This window comes from Lytechinus pictus, chromosome 3, assembly GCF_037042905.1.
Source record: "Lytechinus pictus isolate F3 Inbred chromosome 3, Lp3.0, whole genome shotgun sequence".
NCBI lineage: Eukaryota > Metazoa > Echinodermata > Echinoidea > Temnopleuroida > Toxopneustidae > Lytechinus > Lytechinus pictus.
The window spans coordinates 31,514,426-31,538,541 of NC_087247.1; the positions used below are offsets into that span (position 1 = coordinate 31,514,426).

The window sequence follows — 24,116 nt, forward strand, 5'->3', positions numbered from 1 at the left end:
ATGATTGACTGCATTGACTACAATGTATAAGTAATCATGAAAATCAAGCGTACAATTAAATCACTACCCTATGTGTTACAGAACCCAGGTCATAATGTTATTTGGATGACCACAGTTCCTTAAACCCTTTGCACACTGATGTTGCAATCTTGCACATTTGTACAATTAAATTCCGAAATCGTACTAATAATCAATTTTCTCCCCTACCTTCACATTAGATAAGCTAACAAAAGGCAATAGTTCTTGGATAACATCTATACAATAATAAAAAGTATCAATTGCGCAGTATGGAAATCTTGAATTAATGAAAATAACATGGAAACATTTGTCATTATTATCTCCCCAAAATTAATTCAGTGTGCAAAGAGTTAAATGCTTGGGCACTGTGTCCACTCTAATGATTGTGGAACTACCTAGATAATCAATGGCCAGCATAACCTGTGACGGGGGGTATGACTAAAAAAAAAATCACACTAAAATTCCCAGTTGCATGTGGTATACATATAATTATAATAATAATAGCAGGGGAGGCTGGGAGAGCAGTTTTTGGAACTGAAGTGGCTACCGTTAATATTATTATTATTGATCTATCACTGCATTGTTCAGATCCCATTCATTAAAGGGGAATCCAGCCTTGGCCATAAAATGTTGTGTTGGGAAGGAGAAAAATAAATTAAATAGAATGGTGAAAGTTTGAAAGAAATCGGACAAGCAATAAGAAAGTTATAGCTGCTTTAAAATTGAGATCACTAATAGTATGTAGATTTCAAATTGGCAACTGGGTAAGTAAATGATGACAAGGGGCAAGGACAACTTTTCCATAGGCCATGTACTTTATTATCAGGGATTTGTGGTTTTCTCCTAAGTACCCATTCCCCTGGGGCAGTAATCTAAATATAACCCAGGTAGTATATTGTTTTATGTCCTCATGAAAGAAAAATATAATTTGAAATAAAACTTTTGGGAAAAATGACATTTTAGCCATAATATGTATTGGAGTACATGGAAGAGTAGTCCTTGCCTTACATCACTATGACACCCCATATGCGGCCAATTTGAAGTCTCCATGGGTATAGTGATTACCAATATTTACAACTTTTAAAAATTCATAACTTTCTTGTTGTTTGTCCAATATTGTTCAAACTTTAACCTATCAACTTTTCTGATTTTTCTCTTTCTTATTAAAATAAGTTTTTATTTGGGTTGGATTCCCCTTTAATGAATGAGGTTATGGGTTAGATCTGCATTGGAACTTTAATAGGCATCACTTTATTAACGTCACACTTGAATCTTTGTGAAACATTCCCAGATATGAAATGTAATCATATCATCGCTAGTTCCATATGAATCTATAGCTAAAGTTTGAATTTGATCCATCAAATGGTTGGGAGATTAATATCTTAAGAATGAGCTATTTCATGGAGATTACACACCTTCTAACTTCAATACCATCAGTGCTGTGATTCTGCAGTTTTTTTGTCTTGTATCTCAGCAATGAGATATGATTTATGCTACTTAAAAGCAAGATCCAATTAGATGCAGCAATGGTTTATTAATCCAATAATATTTACAATTGAAATAAACAACATCTGAATACATTAACATTTTACATTTTTAACATAATCTTGGTACAAATGAAATTAATCAAAATGGATGTATCAATGTCAATAGGCTGCAGCAAGCATTAATTTCATGATAAGTCTTTAAACGTTGGCTCCATTGTTACAATATCACCGTAGACCTTGAACTAGTAAAGTTACGCAAAATAAACTTTGTGAAAAAATCGATTAATCTATTCTGAAAAGCGAGCACACTTAGATTGGCAACAAAGATTGAAAGCAAATGTGAATACATGCATTATTATTGCTTGAAAAAAAAAAGAACCATACAGGAATGTCATGTTTATATTGCTAATTTCTCAGCAATTACATCTACCATGACCATGTGATATACCGTAAAGTTATAAATACAAACACTAGGAAGAATGTTTTTTATTGGATTTTTTTCCTTTCTCATTTTAAGATACCATAGCTGGAATTACATTTAAAGACAGTATGAAAGAGATCCAAATTTGTATGTTTCATAATACATGCATTACCAATATAACATTCATTATTATGAGAGGCTTGTGGGTCGACCACTTTTTCCAAAGACATTCAAGATAGCATGGGCCAAAAGTCATAATTGAACAATGAAAGAAGTGTGAATCTCAAGCACTGGAAGAATTGAGATTGATCAGTGGAACTTCAAGTGGAAAACTGTCATGTTTAAATGTGGTTTGTAATCCAGGGTGTTACATAACTTTTTAGAAGCACTTGCCCAGTTGGGCAAGTAAATTTTCAAATAGTGGGAATATACTTTCCCAAAAATCTTTTTCACTTGCCTGAAAAAATTCTTGAAAAAAGAAGTTTTACCTCTTCCAAAGAAAGTTTTGTGGGTTTATAAACCATTGACCTTTTTCTCTCTTTTGACATGAACTGATCTACCTTATTTTATCTTGCCTGCCATGACCATAATTAGTGTCAATATCATATCATATCTACCCTAATTTTGGTCATTCTACTGTGAGAATTTTGCTTGCCCAATTCGGGCAAGTAGTTTTGGTCTTTACTTCAAAACACTTGCCGGACTCTAACTTTTACTTGCCCCGGGCAATCGGGCAAGTGCTTATGTAGCACCCTGTAATCACTTTAAAAGAGAGACAGTGTGATTGATGCATGGTGTACAGTACACTGTGGTCGACCGATCTCTCAGGATTAACGCGTATGTGTGATATCATAACAAGGTTACAACTTGCTCGCATGTATTAAATTACAAAAAAAAAAATCAACATGAATATGACATACAAATATGGATTACTTTCATTTCATGAAACAAATGTAAAGCTCTTGGTGGTCTCACCTTAATCGTGCAACGCAATGTAACAGCAGCACTGTTTACTTTCTCATGCTGAAATGTCAACATTTCTAATATTTCTAACATTTCTATTCACTTATGTGATCACATTTATGTGAATTTTTTTTATATTAAACTTGGCTACAAGTAGTTGCTCTGCTTCTCAGATAGCCTAATACCACATGTACTAGACTAATCTGGTCAAAAATAAATTGAAATCTGTAGTTGATCTTCACCATCCAAACAAACACATGTTGATCTCCCATGAAAAATCAACCACAGTTTCAAAGGATTTGCAAAACTTCTTTTTATCCGACGGAGAATAATGGAAGCTGGACGTATGAGGAGGATCACTTAGTTTTGCTCCCCCAAAAGGAGGCTAATAAATCATCACAGTGACAGCTCCTTATAACATGAAAACATGAACATGTCTAATCATATATACAAAAATATATATATGCTGCAGTGCTATTTGTTCCAAATTTGCAAATATAATTCAATTTCATTGCACTTTAGTGATGCACACTCTTCACATGCAATTTGGAAGTTAACATGCTCAACTTGAAAATAAGGATTATTTTGGATCACCCTGCTATTCTAGTTATAAAGTTCACATGTTGTTGCTTACTTGATGTGATGTAATGACAAGTTGTTACATCAGGAAACCATTACTAAACAGCCAGTAACAAAAATGACAACAGAATACGAGGCATTCGATATTGATCCATCACCATGTAAAGCTCAGGTAGAGTCACAGTAATCAATTCTGGATTTAGATGGCATTTCGTTGATTGGAATCCGATACTCCAACATGATGAACTCGGGCCTCATGCGCACTATACAGTGTACATCACTTCAAATGGGAGAAAAATTGGTTTCCTCTTTAAACCATCTTAAAGGAAGATATTATCTTCTTTTGGTTTGCAAGCAGTTGGTCTACTTATCAAATTATCTACTACCACATGGGCTAAACCCATTTGGTCTACTTTCAATTTGGTTTAATTGCCATTTGGTCACTACACTTGGTTTACGTCCACTCTATCTTATTCTCTTCCTGTACTTACTACTTTTTGTTTGTCAAATGAGCATTTGTTTAATAAACAATTAATCCAACCATATAGCCTAAATGATTTTTAGAACCAAGTGGATATCAGATGAAATGTGTACAGTGGAGCTGAAAATTATAGAAAATGGTTAATGGGCTAAATGAGAATTTGTCCAAATTGTTCTCTAGTAGACGAACTGGTCACAGATGAACTAGGATTAGACAATGAGGTAAGAGACCAGACAGAAAATTAGCCAAAATGGGTAAAGACCAACTTGCAATTCTAGAATTCCGCTCTTGATACAGTTACACTGTTTTGAACTTACTATCACATGATTACTTATCGTTTCACCACTTTGTATTAAACATATTCATACAAAATAAGCCACCCCCGATTGTAAAACATAGAAAGAGAGAAGAAACTCTTACTTACACTGGAATAAAAAAAAAAAAAACCCCAAGAAGATCTTTCCCATGTGGTATTGATAATATAAATGAGGATCTACATTCTGAATACACCAAATGGCGTTTCTGGTACTTTAGCATTGAGTGCAGCACTAAGACTCAGGGCCAGGACCTTCCTCGTATCAGCTGGATCTATGACACCATCATCCCATAACCTGAACAAAGAAGATTGAAAAAAAAATGCATTTTTAGAGGACGCAATTTTACATCTGTTTCTCTGAAAGAGAAGTTATTGTTAGATTTATATTTTTACACATAAACCAACTAATTATATATCCCTCCCATATGCATACAGGAAGCAAGTTTGACCTTTATCATTCAAACAATCTGAGTACAGAAAGAGGATGGATGGACAGATGATTCAAAATTATAATTCTTTTTGATAGTTGAACTATGGACAGCCAAATGAGAAGCAATGCAATTTAGTCATGGAAATCTTGTTTTGAATGCTCCCCAGGGAGTGGAGGTGCATACATTGTATGCAGGCATGCCAGGATCCAATGACTGGGGTAATAATATATCTGTAAAGCGCTTAGAGACGCCGTTCCGATGTATTAAGTGCTATATAAAAGAGGATTAATATTATTATAATTAATGTGCTAACAATACAGGTTAAATTAATCAGCTAATTAGACACTCAAATCATTCTTCACTGTCTGGAAATAATAACTAAAGTAGTTTTTTCACCATCAAAGTATGAGGAAAGAACATCAAAAACTTGTAAGAATCATACATGTAAACAAAATTGAGAAACTTTGGCTTTCCATACAAGTTTTAGCACAAAGATGGACCATGGTCCAAGGTAAACTAGACTTCAGAATACGGGCAATAAAGATATAGTTACCTCGCACTTGAATAGTAGGGGCTTCCTTCCTTCTCATACTTCTCTAAGATTGGAGCCATAATTGCTTCCTCCTCTTCTTTACTAAGCTATAAAAACAACAACAAAAGAAATGGTAAAGAACAAGCTTGAAAATTGTTCTCTATGCATTGCTATACCCCGTAGTATGAGTATGTATGTTTGCAAAATTTCAAGCTTGATGCTTTATCGAATGAAACATTAAATGTGACATCAACCAAATGATATATCAAATTTAAGACAAGACAATAGCCTTTGATTTAATTAAATAAATTATAAATCTTCAATGATCATAACTTGATAATTTATTAGATGAATTGATATCATTTCATTTGATACAAAATTTTTAATATTTCAGTTGAATTTGTTAATTTTGATGAGAAGTGAAATTGAATAATTGACTCTTCCAAAAGACCCGTCTAAATTCAATGTAGGAATTTAACTGGAATCTTTATTTGTTGAAACACGTTTTAAAAGTAGTAATGCTAATTGAAATCCTACGAATATATTAAATTAAGGAATAAGACATATGTCATCAATCAAAGTCTGAATGGGCAAATATGCAATTTATTACATCAATAACTTTTCAACTAATCAGACAGAAACATTTTTGGATTAAGAAATATACTTTAACATAGTATTAATTTTGTGCATTTCATAATACATGTGACATGAGCTCTAGTTGCACCTTATCATTATGTCACTCCTACGTCTTAATCCTGAGAGATTAGTCGACCACAGTAGGCGGTGCTGCACCATCCCGAGTTTGCACAATCTCAAGATTTTAGCCCGATCGGCGCTCTTCGCGATTAATCTCGAGATTAAAGAAACCCCGTCTCCACCATCGCAAGAAGAGCGATTCCTGCTCTAGCGAGGCAACAGGCCCGATATTCCGAGCATGCGCACTTTCGGATCTTGGAGTTTCAACGGCGCGCGCTTTTGAATAACTTCCCGCGATATGCAATCAATGTACTCCTTTTCTAGCACTTTCGCTGAATTTGACCGGTGTTATGCAACAATCCTCTCAGCTCAGCGAGTGAAGAAGTGATGTATTCTTTGTTAAATATGATGGTTTTAGTGTCATGGCGGAGGAGGCAACGACAGAGAGAGAGGAGGAAAGAAATGCTATTTGCTCACATTTTGCAAAGGGGGTTAACAAACGAACAAATCACAATTACTGGAATCTGTACAAAAACGAGCAATGCGTATAATCATGGACCTATAATCAACCCACAATTATCGTATACTGAGGCACTCAAAGAATTAAACTTAGAATTGTTATCCGACCGCAGGAAAATCATGTGTGAAAAGAAATTCCTCCAATTGCAAAAGTCAGATCATATCTTAAATAACCTCCTTCCATCAAAGAAAGAGTATAAGTATGATTTTAGGAACAGAAAACAATTTCCCCTGCCAACGTGTAAAACAAAGAGGTACAAACAGAGTTTTATCCCCTGGTGTCTGTACAACCTTCAATAACAAGAATAGTCTCTAGCGCATTAGACAATGAGTTTGTTTGATTACCCAGTTGAAAGGATCGAGTAGTCTCTTGATGTTGTACATACATTTTTATATTTAAATATTGCGTATTCCCAAATTTGCTATCATGTTAAGTCTGTATACTTGAAAGTGATACAATGTGTAATATCTTCCAGGTTCATTCTTTATGCTCCCTTCCCCTTTTCCTCCTCTTCTCTCTCTGTCTCTCCTTCTTTTCTTTCTTTCTTTCCTCCTTCCTCCTCCTTTTTGACCCCTTACCCTTTTTCATACTACCCCTCCTCTTTCTACTTTCTTTTTTCAACTTCCTTTTTTTCTCTTCTTCTTTTTCTTCTTCTGGTTCTCCTTCATGGGTGAATTTCATTTACCACTTTTAAGAACTTTGCGGGCTCAGAACACATTTATATATGATGGACCGAAGTTATGGAACTCACTTCATAATGATATAACAAATGCAACATCTTTGAACTCTTTTAAGACTAAATTCAAATTATCTCTATTAAAACCTTATAATATACTCCCAAATTAAGTTTTAATTCATCATCTCTGTCAAGTCATCATTATTACTTTAAAGACTACAATTAAAACATAAAATAATTATTATCCTTTTTTTATTAAAAAAAAATCTGACACAAGTCCTTCTCCGATGTGCTCATTATTGAACCTCATACATTATTGTGTCTATCCTCTCCTCTATTTTCTCCTCTCCTGTCCGCTTATCCGCCTTCCTACCGGTTATTTGTTTACGGCATCAATCACATTTTTCGTGCATTATATTCTTTCCAGGTTATTTTATATACTTTTTCTCCTTTTATACACATCATTGAATCCAGTTTGCTTGAGTCCACGACGGCATGTGTTCTATCTACATACAACAACAACCATCCATCTTCTCAGGGCATTCTCCCCTTTTTTTTTTTTTTTTTTTTTTTCCTTCTCTTTTTCTGGGGGGGGGGGGTGGGGTGGGGAAGGGTGGATATTTTTAGGACGGGTTGTTTTGTCCATTATCTAACTGTATATTTTTGATAACTTTGTATTTATTTTGTGAGTATTTCCCTCTCAGTTATTGATTTTTTTTCTCATTTGATTATCTGTATTTATATTTTGCTATTTTGTTATTTTGTTATTTGTTGTGTCATCCATTTTCTTGAGGGGCCCACATTGTACAAGCATTGCTTTTTAGTGGGTCCCTCCATTTCCATCTAAATTTAATTTCTATTGAAAAATAGTATACTTATTTAAAACCTACAATGTGTTGCCCAAATTGTCTAAGTGTTTGTTTGTGTTTTTTTTTGTTTTTTTTTCACAACATATGTATCATTATTTTCTTTTTTTTGCAACGTATACAAATATTTATGTTTATATATGGTATACAATTCATGTATGTACAATTGATGGAAGTGAAATGAATAAATTTGAAATTTGAAATATTCATCTTCTTTTTCTTCTTCTTCTTCTTTCTTTTTTCTTTCTATGATATTCCTTATTACTTTCTCCCCATCTCTTCCTCCTTCCCATCCGAATTACCTATTAACTATCCTAATTTATTCTGAATGATCTGGTTTGACCATTTATAAAGAAATGTGGTTCAGGTTTTTGCCCCCCCCCTGGTTCTTGTGAGTATTTTTTCAACTTTGAAAAGATATTCTTGTTTTCATTCCCTGCTTATTCTTCATATTCCGTTTTCCTTTTAATGCTGGTTATTTTCCCGTTTGTTTTGGTATTAATGTACAGTGTATATATTGTTACATATTTCTCACCAGTTTTTTAATATTTCTGTCATATTTAATTGTGTATTTAATTGTACTACTTTGCATTGTCAATAATCCAACTGTCATGGTTGCAATGAATTAATAAATAAATAAGACGACACTGCTGTCAGTGTTGTTATTGACTGTGACCATCATCGATAATGAGTGCCTTCCCCCATCGGTCTGCTCTCTCCCAAAATCCATTCACTGGTGGGACACAATGCTGATTGGGGAAACGATGAACGCTATTTGCGATAAGGTCTATTCGCGTGTATAAAGTGCACGTGTTCGTTACGATCGCGGAGTGTTTATGTTTTGACCAAGGCGGAAGTGGAACGCGAATTCCATTATGGACTGACGTCATGAATAAATTACCCCGAGTCCAATCTCGAGTGCGTCTGCACCTACGAATTAGCGGGATAATTCGTAAAATAGCGCGCTATTTTGCAAATAAATCCGAGTTGACTTCGGATTGCAATCTCGAGATTAATCCTGCGAACTAGCGCGATAATTGCGTCTCCATTGCAAACAATCTCGAGATTTTTCAGATCGGGATAATTTGCCGGATCAGAAATAGCGCGCTAATTTGAAAACTCGGGATGGTGCAGACGGCCCTAGTGTAGTGTACCACAAACTAATCAGTGCTTCTCCTTCAAAGTGATTTACAAATCCCATTTACATACCACAATTTTCTAGTCTCTCACTGCTTGTTCTACTAATTAATCTGTATTTATCTCTGTGCCATGGATTAAGTATATATATCAAATATTTCTTTAATTTTTCAATTCTTATGCTTGGCCTGTGCCATCTTGTATGTCTCAGAAAAAAGTGGTTAATTCACAAGCCTATGTTGACAATGAACGTTATTATTGTTTTAGTGGCCCAAACATGGATGAGTGTGCATGCAGCACCAAAAGGAGGTGCTATATCAAATGACTATGAGAGTGGTTTGGATGAACTGAGTTGAATGGACTTACCTCTAAACCTTCTCTCTTCCTCTGTGCAGCCATGACTTGAGACAAAACAAGGGCAGCTTGTTTACCTCCCATCACTGAGATCCTAGCATTAGGCCACATGTACAGGAAACGTGGACTACAAAAAAAAAAAAAATGAAATATTTAATAGAAATATAGGCTTCTAGGAGCTTCAAAGCTAGAGTGCCCAGTTTTCCGCAATACGGAAAATGGAAACAAAAAATGAATTCAGGAAGAATATGAAATTCACAGTTTTACATATTCTGTTCATAATCGTAAATGACTTTATATCTGTTAGTGTCAACATAACTTGGCTATCTCTTTAGATTTATGAAAAAAATACTTCTATAGGAATAAACTTTCCACACATTTGTATTTGCATTCTCTTTATTATGTATCCATGCCCATTTCATCTTTGTGATATTATGTAATTTGTATCCTAATGAAAACTGAAATAAAATGAATTTAATTCACGTCTACTGTTTACCTGTAAGCTCTGCCGCACATGCCATAGTTTCCTGCCCCAAAGGAGCCCCCAACAATGACTGTGATCTTAGGCACCTTAGCACAAGCTACCGCTGTAACCATCTTAGCTCCGTTCTTAGCTATACCCCCGGCTTCTGCTTCTCTGCCAACCATAAAACCTGATAGGAACAAATCAGTTGTAGAAGTCTTCTCGTTTATATGCAATGAGTGAGAATATTTTGCCATACAATAAGTGTACATGGGTGGTCAGGTCTTAAACGAAGGTGCAAATGAGTACATTGTAAATTGCAATGAGTACATTGTAAATTGCTCTAAAAACCCATTTGTTTAAAATTATACCTTCCAGCAGTTTCCTTTCATTGTCATGACTGTGCTTCTTTTATCCTTGTCCCTTCCTGCTCCATGTAATTTTTCTCTTATTTCCTTTTCACAGTGCCTTGAGCACATAATCAATGTGGACTTGGCGCTAGAAATACTCTATATTATTATTATTATTGTAAATTGTTCTATACACTGGTCGTCAATATTTACGTACATGGGACTAGAGTTGTCAATCTGAGCATAGGATCTGCCTTATAAGAAAATTTATGCAGATATGATGCTTAGAAAATTAGACAATTAATAAGGGATAGCTTCAACTATACATCTACCAACCATTTTTCAAGGGAAGGACTCATAGCAAGGATTATTGAGGAGCAAGTATCAAGTTTTAGTTTATTTTTTGGTGGGGGAGGGGCATAACCTACAAATCAGCAGATTGGCTTACCTGTGATATTTTGGAGGAAGAGAAGAGGGATCTTTCTCTGACAGCACAGCTCAATGAAATGCGTTGCTTTGAGGGCACTTGATGAATACAGAACTCCATTATTACCAAGAATACCAACAGGGTAGCCGTGGATGTGAGCAAAACCTGACAAATGAAACAATTCAAAGAATTATTTTTTTCTTCAGTTTCATAGATTTTTCAAGTGAAAACAAAGTGAGGAGCTCAAACTCCAGCGATCAATTATTTGAACAAATCAGTCATATTGTAAAGTAAACACTGATTCATGGCCTTTGATACATTGCTTTATAAAAGTTTTCCTGTGCCCATAACACAACGGTTAGCGGTTGATTGCTAATTTGAAAGAACAATCCTTATCCTTGTCAGTCTACAGAGCCATGTCTGATTTGTACACCATGTGAATTCTTCTGATGTTATATTGTTTTTGTATTATGTTCATAATTATGTGAAATATGTGAAATAAAGTCGAAGATCAAATGCGCATGCAACGATACTCTTGATAAGCCATTTCATTTAGCACACACACAAAAAAAATTGCTACTTAAACCTTTGTTTTACAGGGCCCTGTTAGTAAATTAAATCAATGAATTTTTATATTCAATTCTATTTGCTTGAGTGAAGCTTAGATGCTCTATCATCGAAGGACATCTTTTCTTACAACATGCATTTGGAATAATCAATACCTGTCACTATGGTGTCTCCATACTGCTGCTTAAACTCATCAAAGACACTCTCATCTACAATTCTTGCAATCACTTCCCTGATGTCGTAAACCTTACTGAAATCCACCGATGCAATGCCATACAATTCATCTGCGGAGTACAGGGGCTCCTTAGGCTTCAACACTGGTATCTGCAATGAGGATGCAATAAGACTTGTATTCATGACCGGGCATTGTGGCATGCATCTGATTGATGCAGAGTTTCGAGGTTCGAGCCATGGGGAGTGTTTCATCACAATCTTCATTCAAAAAGTTGTCAGATCTACAACTTTCCTTGATTCTGATTGGCTTAGAAGCACTGTTACTATAGTAACTGTCAGATGAAATGGGACTAGTTGGATTAAATGTCCGAAAGGTCCTTCCGTGAAACGCTCCCCTGGTCACGTCTTTCTAATTATGACATTAAAAGTCCTATATACATAGATAATCAGAAAATAGAAAACTCAATTTCACCCATACACTGGCTACAATGCAATTATACCAAAAAGAACAGACAAACTCTATCTGACTGTGTCATTTATGAGAAAAATTTGTAAGATTTTTTTTTTTTTTTGGGGGGGGGGGGCAGGCGAAATTTTAATTAAAAAGATTAAGTCAGCAGGTTTAACAAAGGTCATTTGGTTAAGGCTAAAAACTAATCATAACTCTAGTAGATCTCATTCCTGCATCACCAACCAATTGATAATGACCTAACGAAGAAACAGTGCTATGAATCTTTGCCAAAGCTTACTACCCCAGTCTCAACATAAAAAGTGCAATATTAGACAAGCTTTAGCCAGCAAGAAGAAAGCAATGTAGAAGCATTGTATGAAAGCATTGAATTCTATTATAAGCATGTACTGAAATTAGGGAAGTTACATACCATTGCCGGTTGTAAAATGTTAGTGACACTGACAATGATTGACAGATGAAGTCATTGTAGGAATGAGATCTGAGATTACTTCTTAAGGGGCAGAGCTTAGCAAATTGAAAAATTTCTCTTTCAAAACTTATTTAAAAATCAATGAAGCATATTTGGATATTTAATAAACAAAAATTAGTTTCAGTGCTGAAAATCAATGGGAATCAAATTGAAACTTGGGTTGCAGTGGCCATTTAAGCAAATATACAGATTGATCGCGTAGGAAGTTTGCAATATTCACTCGTTTACTCACATTGACTTCTTTTTTTCTGTTCAAATTTGCCACAGCTCTCCTGGCAAGATAGAGTGCATGATTCTCATCATTGGCGTAATGGTCTGTAACACCTGATGACCTGGTTGAAAAACAGGGATTCATATCATGTAGTAACAAATCACATCAGCAATCAGCATGAATGAGAAGTACTTCTATTAAATAAATTGGGTGGAATTCACAAAGGTGGTTTAAATCTCATATGGAAGGTTTTAATTTTGTGGCTTAGGTTCAGGCACAGATCCTATTCGTCAAAAATTTGATAAGCAAAAAAAAGTCATCACTCCAGAATGAGGGACATTTTGATTTTGTCTCCTAAAAATCTTAACAACCAAAAAAAAAAAAAAGAAAAGTAAATGTCATCTCTCCCAAATGAGGTATTTCAAAATTTTATGGGGTGCGCCTGCACCTTCAGCCCGCCAGGTATTTATTGACATTTGCCACTCTCGACCCAGGTGTAGTAAATGGGTTCCCGGTAACAAGGACTTCCTTGAATGCTCCATCGTCCGATCAGGATAGCCGTGCCAAAGCCGGGTAATAGTATGCAGCGCTTAGAGACACTTGTATTAAGCGCTTTATGAATTATTATTATTTTAACCTTTTGTAAGTAGGGGCCCGGTATCTCACCTGCAATGGAGATCGGCTCCCCCTAGATCTTCAGCGGATACCATCTCGCCTGTTGCAGCATGCACCTACACATCCAGGAAAGAGGAATAATACAAATAACAAATCACAATTATCACTATCAACAAGTGGAATCCCTCTGGCAGTCTTGCCTGTATTACACAATTCAATATAGCTGCAGTGCTGACTTTGAAAATAATGAAGGAAAACACCATTCATTTGATAATGAATTTCATGTCTTTATCCAAAGACAAATACTTGTGCCGAATTTCATGAGCACTGACAAAAAACTGAGGAAGTAGTTTGATCTGCAATAAATTTTCCTTGGATTTCGGCCAAAACATACCATGACAACCAAATTTCCAATACACTTGGATGTTTCTTGCACATCTTTACCTCAAGACCTATGTGTGTGTCATATTTCATGAGCATAGGTAATAAACTGAAGAAGCGGTTTGATTCACGGAAGATTTTTACAATATTATTGCTGAAATATGCCATTACCATGCCAACACAGTTTCCAAAACATAAGAAAAAACATGCCTTGCCCATCTTTACCCCAAGACAAATGTTTGTGCTAAATTTCATGAGCTACCCTCAAAAATTGAAAAAGTAGGTTATTGAGCAAGATTTTTACCTAATCATTGCTTTAATATGCCATTATCTTGGTAATACAACTTCCGACAAATGTGAAAAAAATATCTTGCACGTCATGACCAATGTGTGCACTGAATTTCATGATAGTTGTTTAATAACTGAGGAAGTAGTTTGCAACATTATCAAATGCCTGACCGCCCAACTATATGCTGATTTCTATATACCAACTATTTCATCACCCTTTATTTGTTTTAATTGTTTTTATCTTTGCAGGTCCATGATTGTTATTGTGATAGACAGTCAGAATAAACACACATGAACGACACATAACCACCAGGGCCCTGGGAACGATCTTTAAATAGGGGGTGCTGGAGGTGTTTTTACAAAAACGAAAGTCAGAAGCCCCCTCCAAAACGCTGAAATTTTGAAAAAAAATTGACAAGCAAAAAAGGTTATTGCCCCCAAATCTCTACGCAGCACCCCCTGAAAATGAAAAATCTTGGTGCTTCACCCCAGCACCCCCCTTCCTAGGGCCATGATATTCACCCAAACAAAACAAATCAGAATTCTTACAAGAGGAGGTCCAGCTAGAAAGATTGTTCCCTGTTTTCTGACAATGATGCTCTCATCTGCCATGGCTGGAACATATGCTCCACCTGCAGTACAGCTACCGAGAACTATCGCAATCTGTGAAAATAAAAATACAGTCAAGGTTTACTTTTAACCATGTTCCAACAAAGTCAATGAAATCAAATGGAAAAGGCAGAATGGCAAATTATTATATGTGATTGCCTTATGGATTAGGAGGAGGATAAGGGAAAAATACAATAAAATCTATAATAATGACAATAGCAAGAGGAACGCCTATTAAAAAAACTTACCTGCATTAGATGATTCGATAATTCTTATCAGATCACTGTCATTCGAATAAATAAAGGGATCTTCCAAGTTTAAATTTGAAGAGCCTCATAGAAATGCCTGTTTGACCCCTTTTAGGGGAGTTGGGCAATACCTAAAACGTAAGTAAGGATTACCTATGGCCATGGTCATCGGTGGCACTGACCACTAGCTGATTAGAGGCCTGTGGTACACAAATAATAATGATGATAAATAGAATTTGTATAGCGCACTTTCCATCTGAATTACACGCCCAAGGCACTTCAGAGCATATTACAGAGAGGGAGAAAAAAAAGTATATAGCAAGTTTGAACTACACAAGCATAACCTTCAATATATTATAGATGGTTGTCATTAAAAAGTACCATTATATGGGTACATCTTCAGGTTTCCCTGAAGGTAATAGCTGATGTCTGGGTTTTCAAACCCTGTGGAAGAAAATTCCACAGGGTCGGCCCTGCATGAGCAAAGGCCTTTCCCCCATTATTTCTTTGAAACCGGAACTTATAAAAGGTTAGAAATTGAGGATCTTAAGTTTCATGAGGGCTGGTACAGTGTAGTCGTAGTTATGAATCAAAGATTATATGAAAGACCAAAAGAAGTATTTTGAAGAAAGACCAAAAGAAGTATTTTGAAGACAGACCAAAAGAAGTATTTTGAAGAAAATATGTTCCCTCAGGGCCAGCCAGTGAAAGAATATTTCTAATTTCCTCTTTTCATCCTATCTCGTCTTTCAATTCTCGCTACCCCAAATAGCGATTTCGCCGAGATCCGGGAAAATCCCTGTAACGTGCATTGCATTATGGGATAGCTTTTTCGGTATTACAACTTCCTGTTCGGAAGTCCAAAGGCCAACGCACTGTTTTGCCATTTAGATCAACAGTGCCGTCATGCACAACAACACAACGTAGCTTTCGCTCGGAAAGTTCGTGATCACAACACTCTCTTTCACTAACAGTTTTACAGCCTTTTCTGCTAAAGTCACTAATTCTGCCTGACGCTTTCCATTGCACGGTATTCATCTGTCAGTTAAGATTTTCTTAAGTTCCGAAACTGATTTTTATCCATTTTGTGGTCGACGAAAAATTGAACGAAATGAATGCTGAATATATTTAGTGTCTAGTTGAATACGATCGTGATGTCAGGCCGGTCGCTAAATGCTAAATTTTAAGATATTCATTATTTGTTTGATTTTTTTATAACCAAATAAAAACATGAATAAAAATTATTCTCACGTGAAATATATTTTTTATTTTTATTTATAATTCAAATGGAATCAAAACTGACCAAATTTAATAAAAAGTATTATACTCTGTACATATTACGCTGATTGGCATCGATTTCAGCGTGGTGGAAAACTCAGTATCGCGAACCTCGCGCGAGCATGACTCTAAACCGGAAGTGGTGATGACGACCCGACGGAGTGAAAATTATCTCGTCTCGCGCATTATGAGATTTTTGTTCCTATTTGGGGTAGCGAGAATTTCAATCTTTCTGCCTGTATTTCCTTCCCTTTTCCACATTATAAACTCCACCATGCAAACCTACAAAGATCAAAGATTTCTTGTAAGTGGGGGAAATTCCACTGACAATATGAAAGGCCAAAAGAAGTATTTTGAAGAAAATATGTTCCCTCAGGGGGCAGCCAGTGAAGACGTTTCAATATAGGAGTGAAATGACCGACATCCTTTACAAACCTGTGGTATTCTTGCAGCAGACATAGTGGCTTGGTTAAAGAAGATTCTACCAAAGTGTTCTTTCCCTGGAAACACTTCATCCTGTCTCGGAAGATTAGCCCCACCCGAGTCCACTGCATAAGATAACAGAATACTGAATGTTTTACAAGCTCAGATAGAATGTGTGAGCATGAATTATGGTATAGTCGCTTGGTTCATTAGAACACCAGAACGGGAAAAATGTTACAAGAAGCTGATTGTATTGGACAGATTCCAGTTTTCTGAATTTATTATTTTCTTTTTGCTTGTCGCTAGAGGTCTATTACTTCCTTTAAAACTTATTTCATGGGGGTGGGAAGGTAATATCCTCCTGGCAATACAATGTCATATTCAAAGTAAAGCAAAAATAAATAAATAAACCCAAAAAACAAACATACACACACATAAACAATGACATTACAACCTAATACATCAAGCCATAGAAAGACAAGGGTATTTCAGAGGCTGGAATATGGGGGGGGGGGTGTCTAAAGGCTACTTCATATAAACATAGTTACAGATAAATGAAAATAATTGACTTCCACATACAAGCAATCAATAAAAAGGAAAATCAATTTACCAAGATAGATGCAGGGCAAATTATTTTCCTTGGCAATTTCCTGAGCTCTGAGATGTTTCTTCACAGTGATCGGGTAGTAGGTACCAGCTTTCACAGTAGCATCATTAGCAACAATCATACACTCTGTCCTGTTAAAAAAAAATAGACATATGCTTGTATTGTTTATCTGACTTTTCTCCTTTCACACTAAGCATTTTATCATCAAAATTGGAATGGATTTCCTTTTTAACACTCGGAGGCTAAATTCCACTCTAAATAACACCACCACCTATCTGTTCTTTTATGAAATCAGAAATTTGTATCAGAGAGATCATGATGGTGAGGGTGAATAAGCACCTGAAATATAAAAACTGCCCTGGAAGTTGAAAACTTGGAAACAAACAAATATAAAATTCTGTACACTTTATCACACACTTTTATCAGGACTCTAACCTGTATATTAATTCAAGGACGCAATTTTATGGCCAATTTCGGACTAATAGACGGTAAATTCATCAAAATAGTTTTGTTGTGATCTACCCGAGTACCATATATAAACTTTATTATCATCATTATTATTCATATTATTATATCATCATCATCATCATCATCATCATCATCATCATCATCATCATCATCATCATCATCATCATCTTCATCTTCATCATCATCATCATCACCCTCATCATCATCATCCCTATCATCATCATCACCCTCATCATCATCACTATCATCATCATCTTCTTCATCATCATCATCACTATTATTATTTGTATCATCATATTATACAATTAAATTTATCTTATTTTATTTCATTATTATTATATCAAAAATTATCTAATCTGTTCAACATTTATAAAGATATCACACAAAAACCAATTTGGATAATAATGAAAATTGTTGCCCACAATTTATGGACTCTGAATTCAAACTGTTTGTATTTTGAAGTGATAAATTTCAAAAAATTATCAAAACACATCAACTAAAATACTTATCAATTCATTCAAGAACATATTCACATCTGATAAGCTCTAAAAGCATTTGACCTTTGTATCCATGAATTCTCTAATATTGGATTGATAAATAAGTAACTCTGCCTACAGTACATGTAAGTTGAATCTCAAGGTACCACATAAATCTTTCTGATAAAGTTGAAATGAACTGAAAAGCCAATTTCTCATCTAATCATACTTCTTGACATCAATAAATCATTATAGATGATGACAAATGGCAGCCCTTTATATCAAAAGAATTCATGAAAGAAGTAGGATTAAATGATGTTCAAAGTGGCTTGCTATCCTTAGTTCCGCTTTAGATGCTACCAGTATTAAAAGATGTCTCCCTTCTCTTGGAATATGGTTTACATAAATTATAGTATCATACCTGCCAACCTTTGATAATAAAAAATCAGTATCAAAGCTACGACGGCACCGAGCGGGTGTCCGGCCCGCTCCAACGGTAAGGACTCTTTGCATTTACACCATGTAAAAGTAGCATTTCCCTACACCTTTTAAAGCAAATTTACCCTCATTACCACACCAGAGGATGACCTACATGTAGTCGACCTTAATTTATCAATTAAAAATTTAGAAAAGGTATTTAAAATATCACTTTTGTGACAAAAACCCACCTAATTTCATTCAGGTGTGATTTGTTTTCATCTAAATCTGTAAGGAATAATTTTTCTTGTTCACCAGAACTCTCAAAAACTTTAATTTTAAGCATATTTTTGTGAGGCCCTCTATTGGTGGAAAGAGATTGATGCAGATTCTCTTTTCAATTAGAAAAAAAATTATTTCAAGAATTCAATTGAATTTTGGGCCAGGGCATATTTTTTATGATAAATTTAGATTTAAGTTAGCCCTACTTTATTAAAAATTGATGTGCCAAAAAATCAAACATCTATTTATCCAACCTACATCATCAATGCAATCATGCATCAAGTCAAGAGGAAATAAGCCAAACATTGACAATCTTATTTCACCACACAGGGGTTACTGACCGAGGACAAGGTTCTATCATAAACTACAATGGATAAGTGTTTGTTGGTATAAGAACGCAGATTTTCAACCATGATAAAAACGGAGCTGAAACTAACGGCTGCATGCGCCCGACCCGCACCCACCACAGCACTTGCGGTGCGCCGGCGAGACGGGAAGGCTGAGGCGCAGCAACTCGGCAGGCGCCGGGAGTTTAGGCAAGCGAAGCAAGTAGATTTGGTGTTTGACTTCGAAGGCTAAATTGAGATCAAAAGTTGAAAATCTCCTTTCTTCCTCGAAAATTTGACAATTATTTGAGAAAATAAAGTACAGATCAATGTTAAAATTGCGTTGGGATAGATCTAAAAGTTAGAGTAACTGCGTCGGTGTGCGGCCATTACTTCAGCGCAGCCCAGCAGACAAGCAATATACCACTGAAATCACCATCACACTCTAGACATGTACACTACACATTCTCTAACTCACTCCCACACTACAAAATCATCCGGCGACATGGGCAATACTTCAAATAAAGTGATTTCTTCTTACCTAAATCACCATATTTCGCATAAAAAATATCACCATCGGTGATTCTTAACATCGTAGTTAGGAAACAAGGGGTCTAAAAAAGTGAAATTTTCACGGTTTTTCCGATGTTCGTGGATTGTGAAAACATTTCCTCACTAAAAACTGGCACTTTCGCGAGCCGATATCAGCCGCCATTTTTTCCCGGAAGTCAACGATAACATCGAAGAATAGCGTGTACGCTCGTTATTTTCACATGCATTTGCAATGGAACTGCGCACTTAGTAGTGTTTGCGCGCCGTTTACTGTGTATTTGCGTAGCCGTGCGCTCCAGTCGTTTATGCGTTAGTCGCATCTTACAGCCGTGCGTGCGTTAGTCGCATCATACAGCCGTTTCAATAATTTCAACACTAAATTGATTACCGGGTAACCCAAAAATCGGAATTTCGGTTTTAAAATTCGGAATTCGGAATGGAGGTCCAAAAATCGGTATAATTCCGCCAAAATCGGAATGGTTGGCAGGTATGTAGTATTTATATAGCACTCTTTATCTAACATGCCCAAATCACTTGACAATAATAACAGTGAATATAGTTCTACTCTCCAAGTGCTTATTTAAAGAACAAAATAAATAAGATCTTTTAGCTTGTTTGGAATAATTGTACTGAAGGACATGAATAGATGTTAATGGGGACACTATTCTCGATACAAGTACAAGGACTGCCAGTGAAACCTACGCAGTGTGGACCTTTCTTGGACTTCATTTTGGGACTGTGTAAACCAGAAGGGTATGCTCTAGAACCCTATTAGCATACAAAGATATCAATAGGTTTAGACTTACCCTGATATTCTACCAATACCAGTAACAATGCCGCCTGCTGGTACCTCTTCTTCACCATACAACTCATGGCCAGCTAACTGAGAAAGTTCCATGAATGGAGATCTGACGATAAACAAGAAATGAGGTAGCTTTACTTCTGCTTTCAAAATATATTAACATACATTTTAGTTGCAGGACTTGCAGTAAACAAAATTTTATTAAAGAGTAAGTCTTTACAATCAAGGTTAAATTCACCATAGCATCGAAGATCTAGTACAAAACCCGGTACTAAATCCCCCCTCGACATTTTTCGTAATAAATCCACCGTGCAAATTTTTTTTTATCGTGTCGCTCGCTAACTTTTTACTTCAAGTCTCAGGCAACTTTTGAGACCTACATTGCAAACCCTGGGTACGCGGTACCGAAATAACACAACATTTCTTACATGCATGCAGACCCAAAATTGCTCAAAAACATGAATTTGTGTACAAATCTAATGCAAATAAGTACAGTTTTTAACCAAAATAAATCAATATTTTTCCTTTTACTGAATAAAATCAATTAATTTCATCCTGTTTATGGTCAAAATAAAGTCTCCAACAATTCCTACTGCAAAATCAATAAAAAACAAAAAGTCGAAAAACAAAGAAATATATAAGAAAAATTTCTAATACAATAAAATACATAAGAAAATAAATGTGATGTTGAAATTTCTTTAAAGGACATTTGATCAGATTCCTATAAAGAGTCTGTGAACCACAAATTAGCATTAAAGGGGCATTATTAAGTGAATAAGAGCAAATTTTATTATTTTACACATAAATTAGCATGACTAATTAGCAATGAATTTTTTTTTTGCAAAATTTGATCTTCTAATTTTGTAGATTATGCCATGGGTAATGCGTATGCCAATTTTCGTTGCGATCGACGGCTGAGATCATGGAGGGGGGGGGGGGGCTGAATCAGCACCCCTCCCCATTTTCTTAGGCATTTTGCTCATTTCTCTGCAATTTTCTTCCAGAATATTTGGCATATTTCCATCTGCACATACAAACCCTTCATTGGCCATTTTCAAAGGTTTATGATTTTGAGATTGAGATTGAGATGACTGGCATTTATCTTTAAAGGAGAATGAAACCCTTGAAACCAGCTGAATCCATATCAAAGAGAAAAATCAAAGAAACATATTGTTGAAAGTTTGAGGAAGATTGAATGAATAATAAGAAAGTTATGAGCATTTGAATGTCGAGATCACTAATGCCATGTAGATCCTCCTATTGGCAATGCGACCAAGATTTGTGATGTCACACACGTACAACTCCCTCATTACTTTAGTACTAATTTCACTTATATTCTCACTTTTATAGAGTCTATCACAAGGTGAGGTGTTCACTTTATGAGAGGACAAGTACAGAGGTTTCACAACATTATATCATTGATGAATCGTTTGTCATATGATTAGAATGAGCAAAAAGAGATGTTTTGGGGTATATTTTCAGTGTCCAAAAGGGGAGAGTTGTTCATCTGTGACATCATAGATCTTGGTCGCATTGCCAATGGGAGGATCTCCATAGCATTAGTGATCTCGACATTCAAATGCTCATAACTCTTTTATTGCTAGTCCTATTTTAATCAAACTTTTGTTGATCTTATTCTTTGATTTTTCTGCTTTCACAAAAGCTAACTTGCTTCAAGAGTTTCATTCTCCTTTAAAGCAGGACTAAAGCTTTGGTTAAGGGTAAAGAATTATACTCAAGTATCATTTGACATGCTACTGAGTACTAACACAAAATAGTTGTGACCATTGAATAATCTTTCAACTGTTAAAATAAAATTTTGAATTGTTTCATATCTAGGGCCATTTCTCAGACCTGATAATATTTTTGATTTTTCTTAAAAAAATGGCATATAGTGCAATCACCTTTATGCAAATAAACATTAAAAAAGAAATCATATCCTTGTATTTTCAACCTATTCCATGCTTGAGAAGTGGTTTTATACCAAAAGAAGAGGTGGTAAAAGAGTAAATATATGAACAAATATTGTAAAATAAAGAAATGCGTTTGATCATCACCACTACAATTATATTGGGAATTCAATTTCCACTTTGTCTTCTTCATTTTACACTTCGTCAGACGTGACCTGCCACCTCAAAACCAACAATTAGTTTATTAACATGAAACTTGAGATTTCTCTTGAGCTTCAAAAAGGACATCCATAGCCTATATATATAACTTGTCAAAATTGATTAAAAAATAACCCACACAAGGATCAATTGAATCCATGTAGAATGTATTCAGTGACAGCTTAAAAAAATAAGGAGAAAACAAGAAAACAAGGTTCGAATTTTGGGGTTCTCTCAAGCTTGAGATACAGGCCTAAGAAACTTTCAAGCAGTTCAGAAAAATTGATGTCAAAGAAAATCGTGTATATTGGCTTTTATTAATTTTACAACTTAAATTTAAACAGCATGAAGAAGGATAAATACTCTTTCAGATAAGCTAATTTCACTATTTAAGAACAAATTTGACCAGCCACCAAAAAACCATCAATAAGTTGCCCAACAAGTATTTTGAGATTTTCACATCCCAAGCTTTAAGATGATATATATCTTGTCAAAGCTAGTCAATAACCCATACAATTACTTGATTGGATGCAGAAGTACATGTAAGCGGCAGCTTAAAACAATAAGGGGAAAACAAGATTTTAATTTGGGGGTTCACTCAAGCATGAGATGTACACACTGAGCAATCTCAATGAAACATCCAAGTACTCTGAAAAAACTTGTGTCAAAATAACTCTTTCATCTTCTTTTCTATCAAACGCTTACACTTGAAATTTTAACAATATGATTATGAAGAAGAATTGCTCTTTCAGATAAGCTAATCAATTATTTGGTTTTTGAAGATCAAATTACTATTTTGGCTATTTACAGAGAACTGTTCCCTGGCGATTTATTGTTTTGGGGGTGGCTGGTCACAAACAATTACAGGGAACTTTCCCCGGTGACTTATTGTTGTTTTGGGGTTGGCGTAGATGTTACATGAAATGGGTAAAGCCTACGTATCTGGAAATTAGACAACATAGTGAATGGGCTAAATGGCAATTAGACCAGATGGTTAGAAGAAGAACTGATTGTAATTGAACTAGGGTTAAATCAAGCGAAAGGAGACAAAATGGATGTAGACAACATGGGTGGCGATTAACCAAGAAAACTAGAAACATACATACTACTACTAAAAAACTTACCCTGGGTCTAAAAGATTTGTTATTCGCTCTCTGACGAGCATCTTTCCTTGTGAAACATGTCGCGCTATACTCCTCTCTCCTCCACCCTGTGCAATCTGCGATACTGTAGATTTCAGTTGATTAACAAGTCCTTTCATCTGTTCATAGTTCTCCTGCAATGGCATGATAAACACATCCAAGTATTAGTGGTGCTAGCGAGGAGTTATAATTGTCTTCAAGACATTTGGGGGCAAATTAAAAGTGTTCAAATCATGTTTTTTTTAACATTCTTACACAAATAGAGCAAGAACTTCAAAATAGAGAGAAAAAATTAAATTAGAACTACGATGTTCAAAGTCATTGGGCAATTCACTGAACTCTTGTTATATCCACAATGCCTATACCTCCATCTATAGTTTGATGCTGATATATATATATTTTTTCTCATTCAGGAAAAGGAGCCCAAAAGCAATAAAAAGTGAAAAATAAATGAATCTATAACATATTCTTTGATTATCCCAAT

At 35.4% G+C, this 24,116-nt stretch overlaps 1 protein-coding gene across 2 annotated transcripts; it reads right to left on the bottom strand.

The window, feature by feature from the left end:
• LOC129256369 (methylcrotonoyl-CoA carboxylase beta chain, mitochondrial-like) lies at nt 1–23,778 on the bottom strand. 2 transcript variants are annotated; one of them, XR_010293032.1, is made up of 14 exons: nt 23,615–23,778; nt 20,387–20,488; nt 17,063–17,190; nt 16,465–16,577; nt 14,444–14,557; nt 13,277–13,341; nt 12,632–12,731; nt 11,440–11,608; nt 10,739–10,882; nt 9,974–10,130; nt 9,490–9,604; nt 5,250–5,335; nt 4,374–4,560; nt 1–3,748 (listed from the first exon to the last, which is right to left on the bottom strand). XR_010293032.1 is itself a non-coding variant. In XM_064096820.1 (13 exons), the coding sequence occupies exons 1-13, from the start codon at nt 23,776–23,778 to the stop codon at nt 4,443–4,445; spliced, it is 1,575 nt and encodes a 524-aa protein (XP_063952890.1). In that variant the 3' UTR covers nt 3,854–4,442. The 2 variants fall into 2 exon arrangements, 1 of the variants encoding a protein (XP_063952890.1); XM_064096820.1 differs by lacking the exon at nt 1–3,748 and having other exon boundaries at nt 3,854–4,560.
• Between the last annotated feature and the right edge of the window lie 338 nt (nt 23,779–24,116).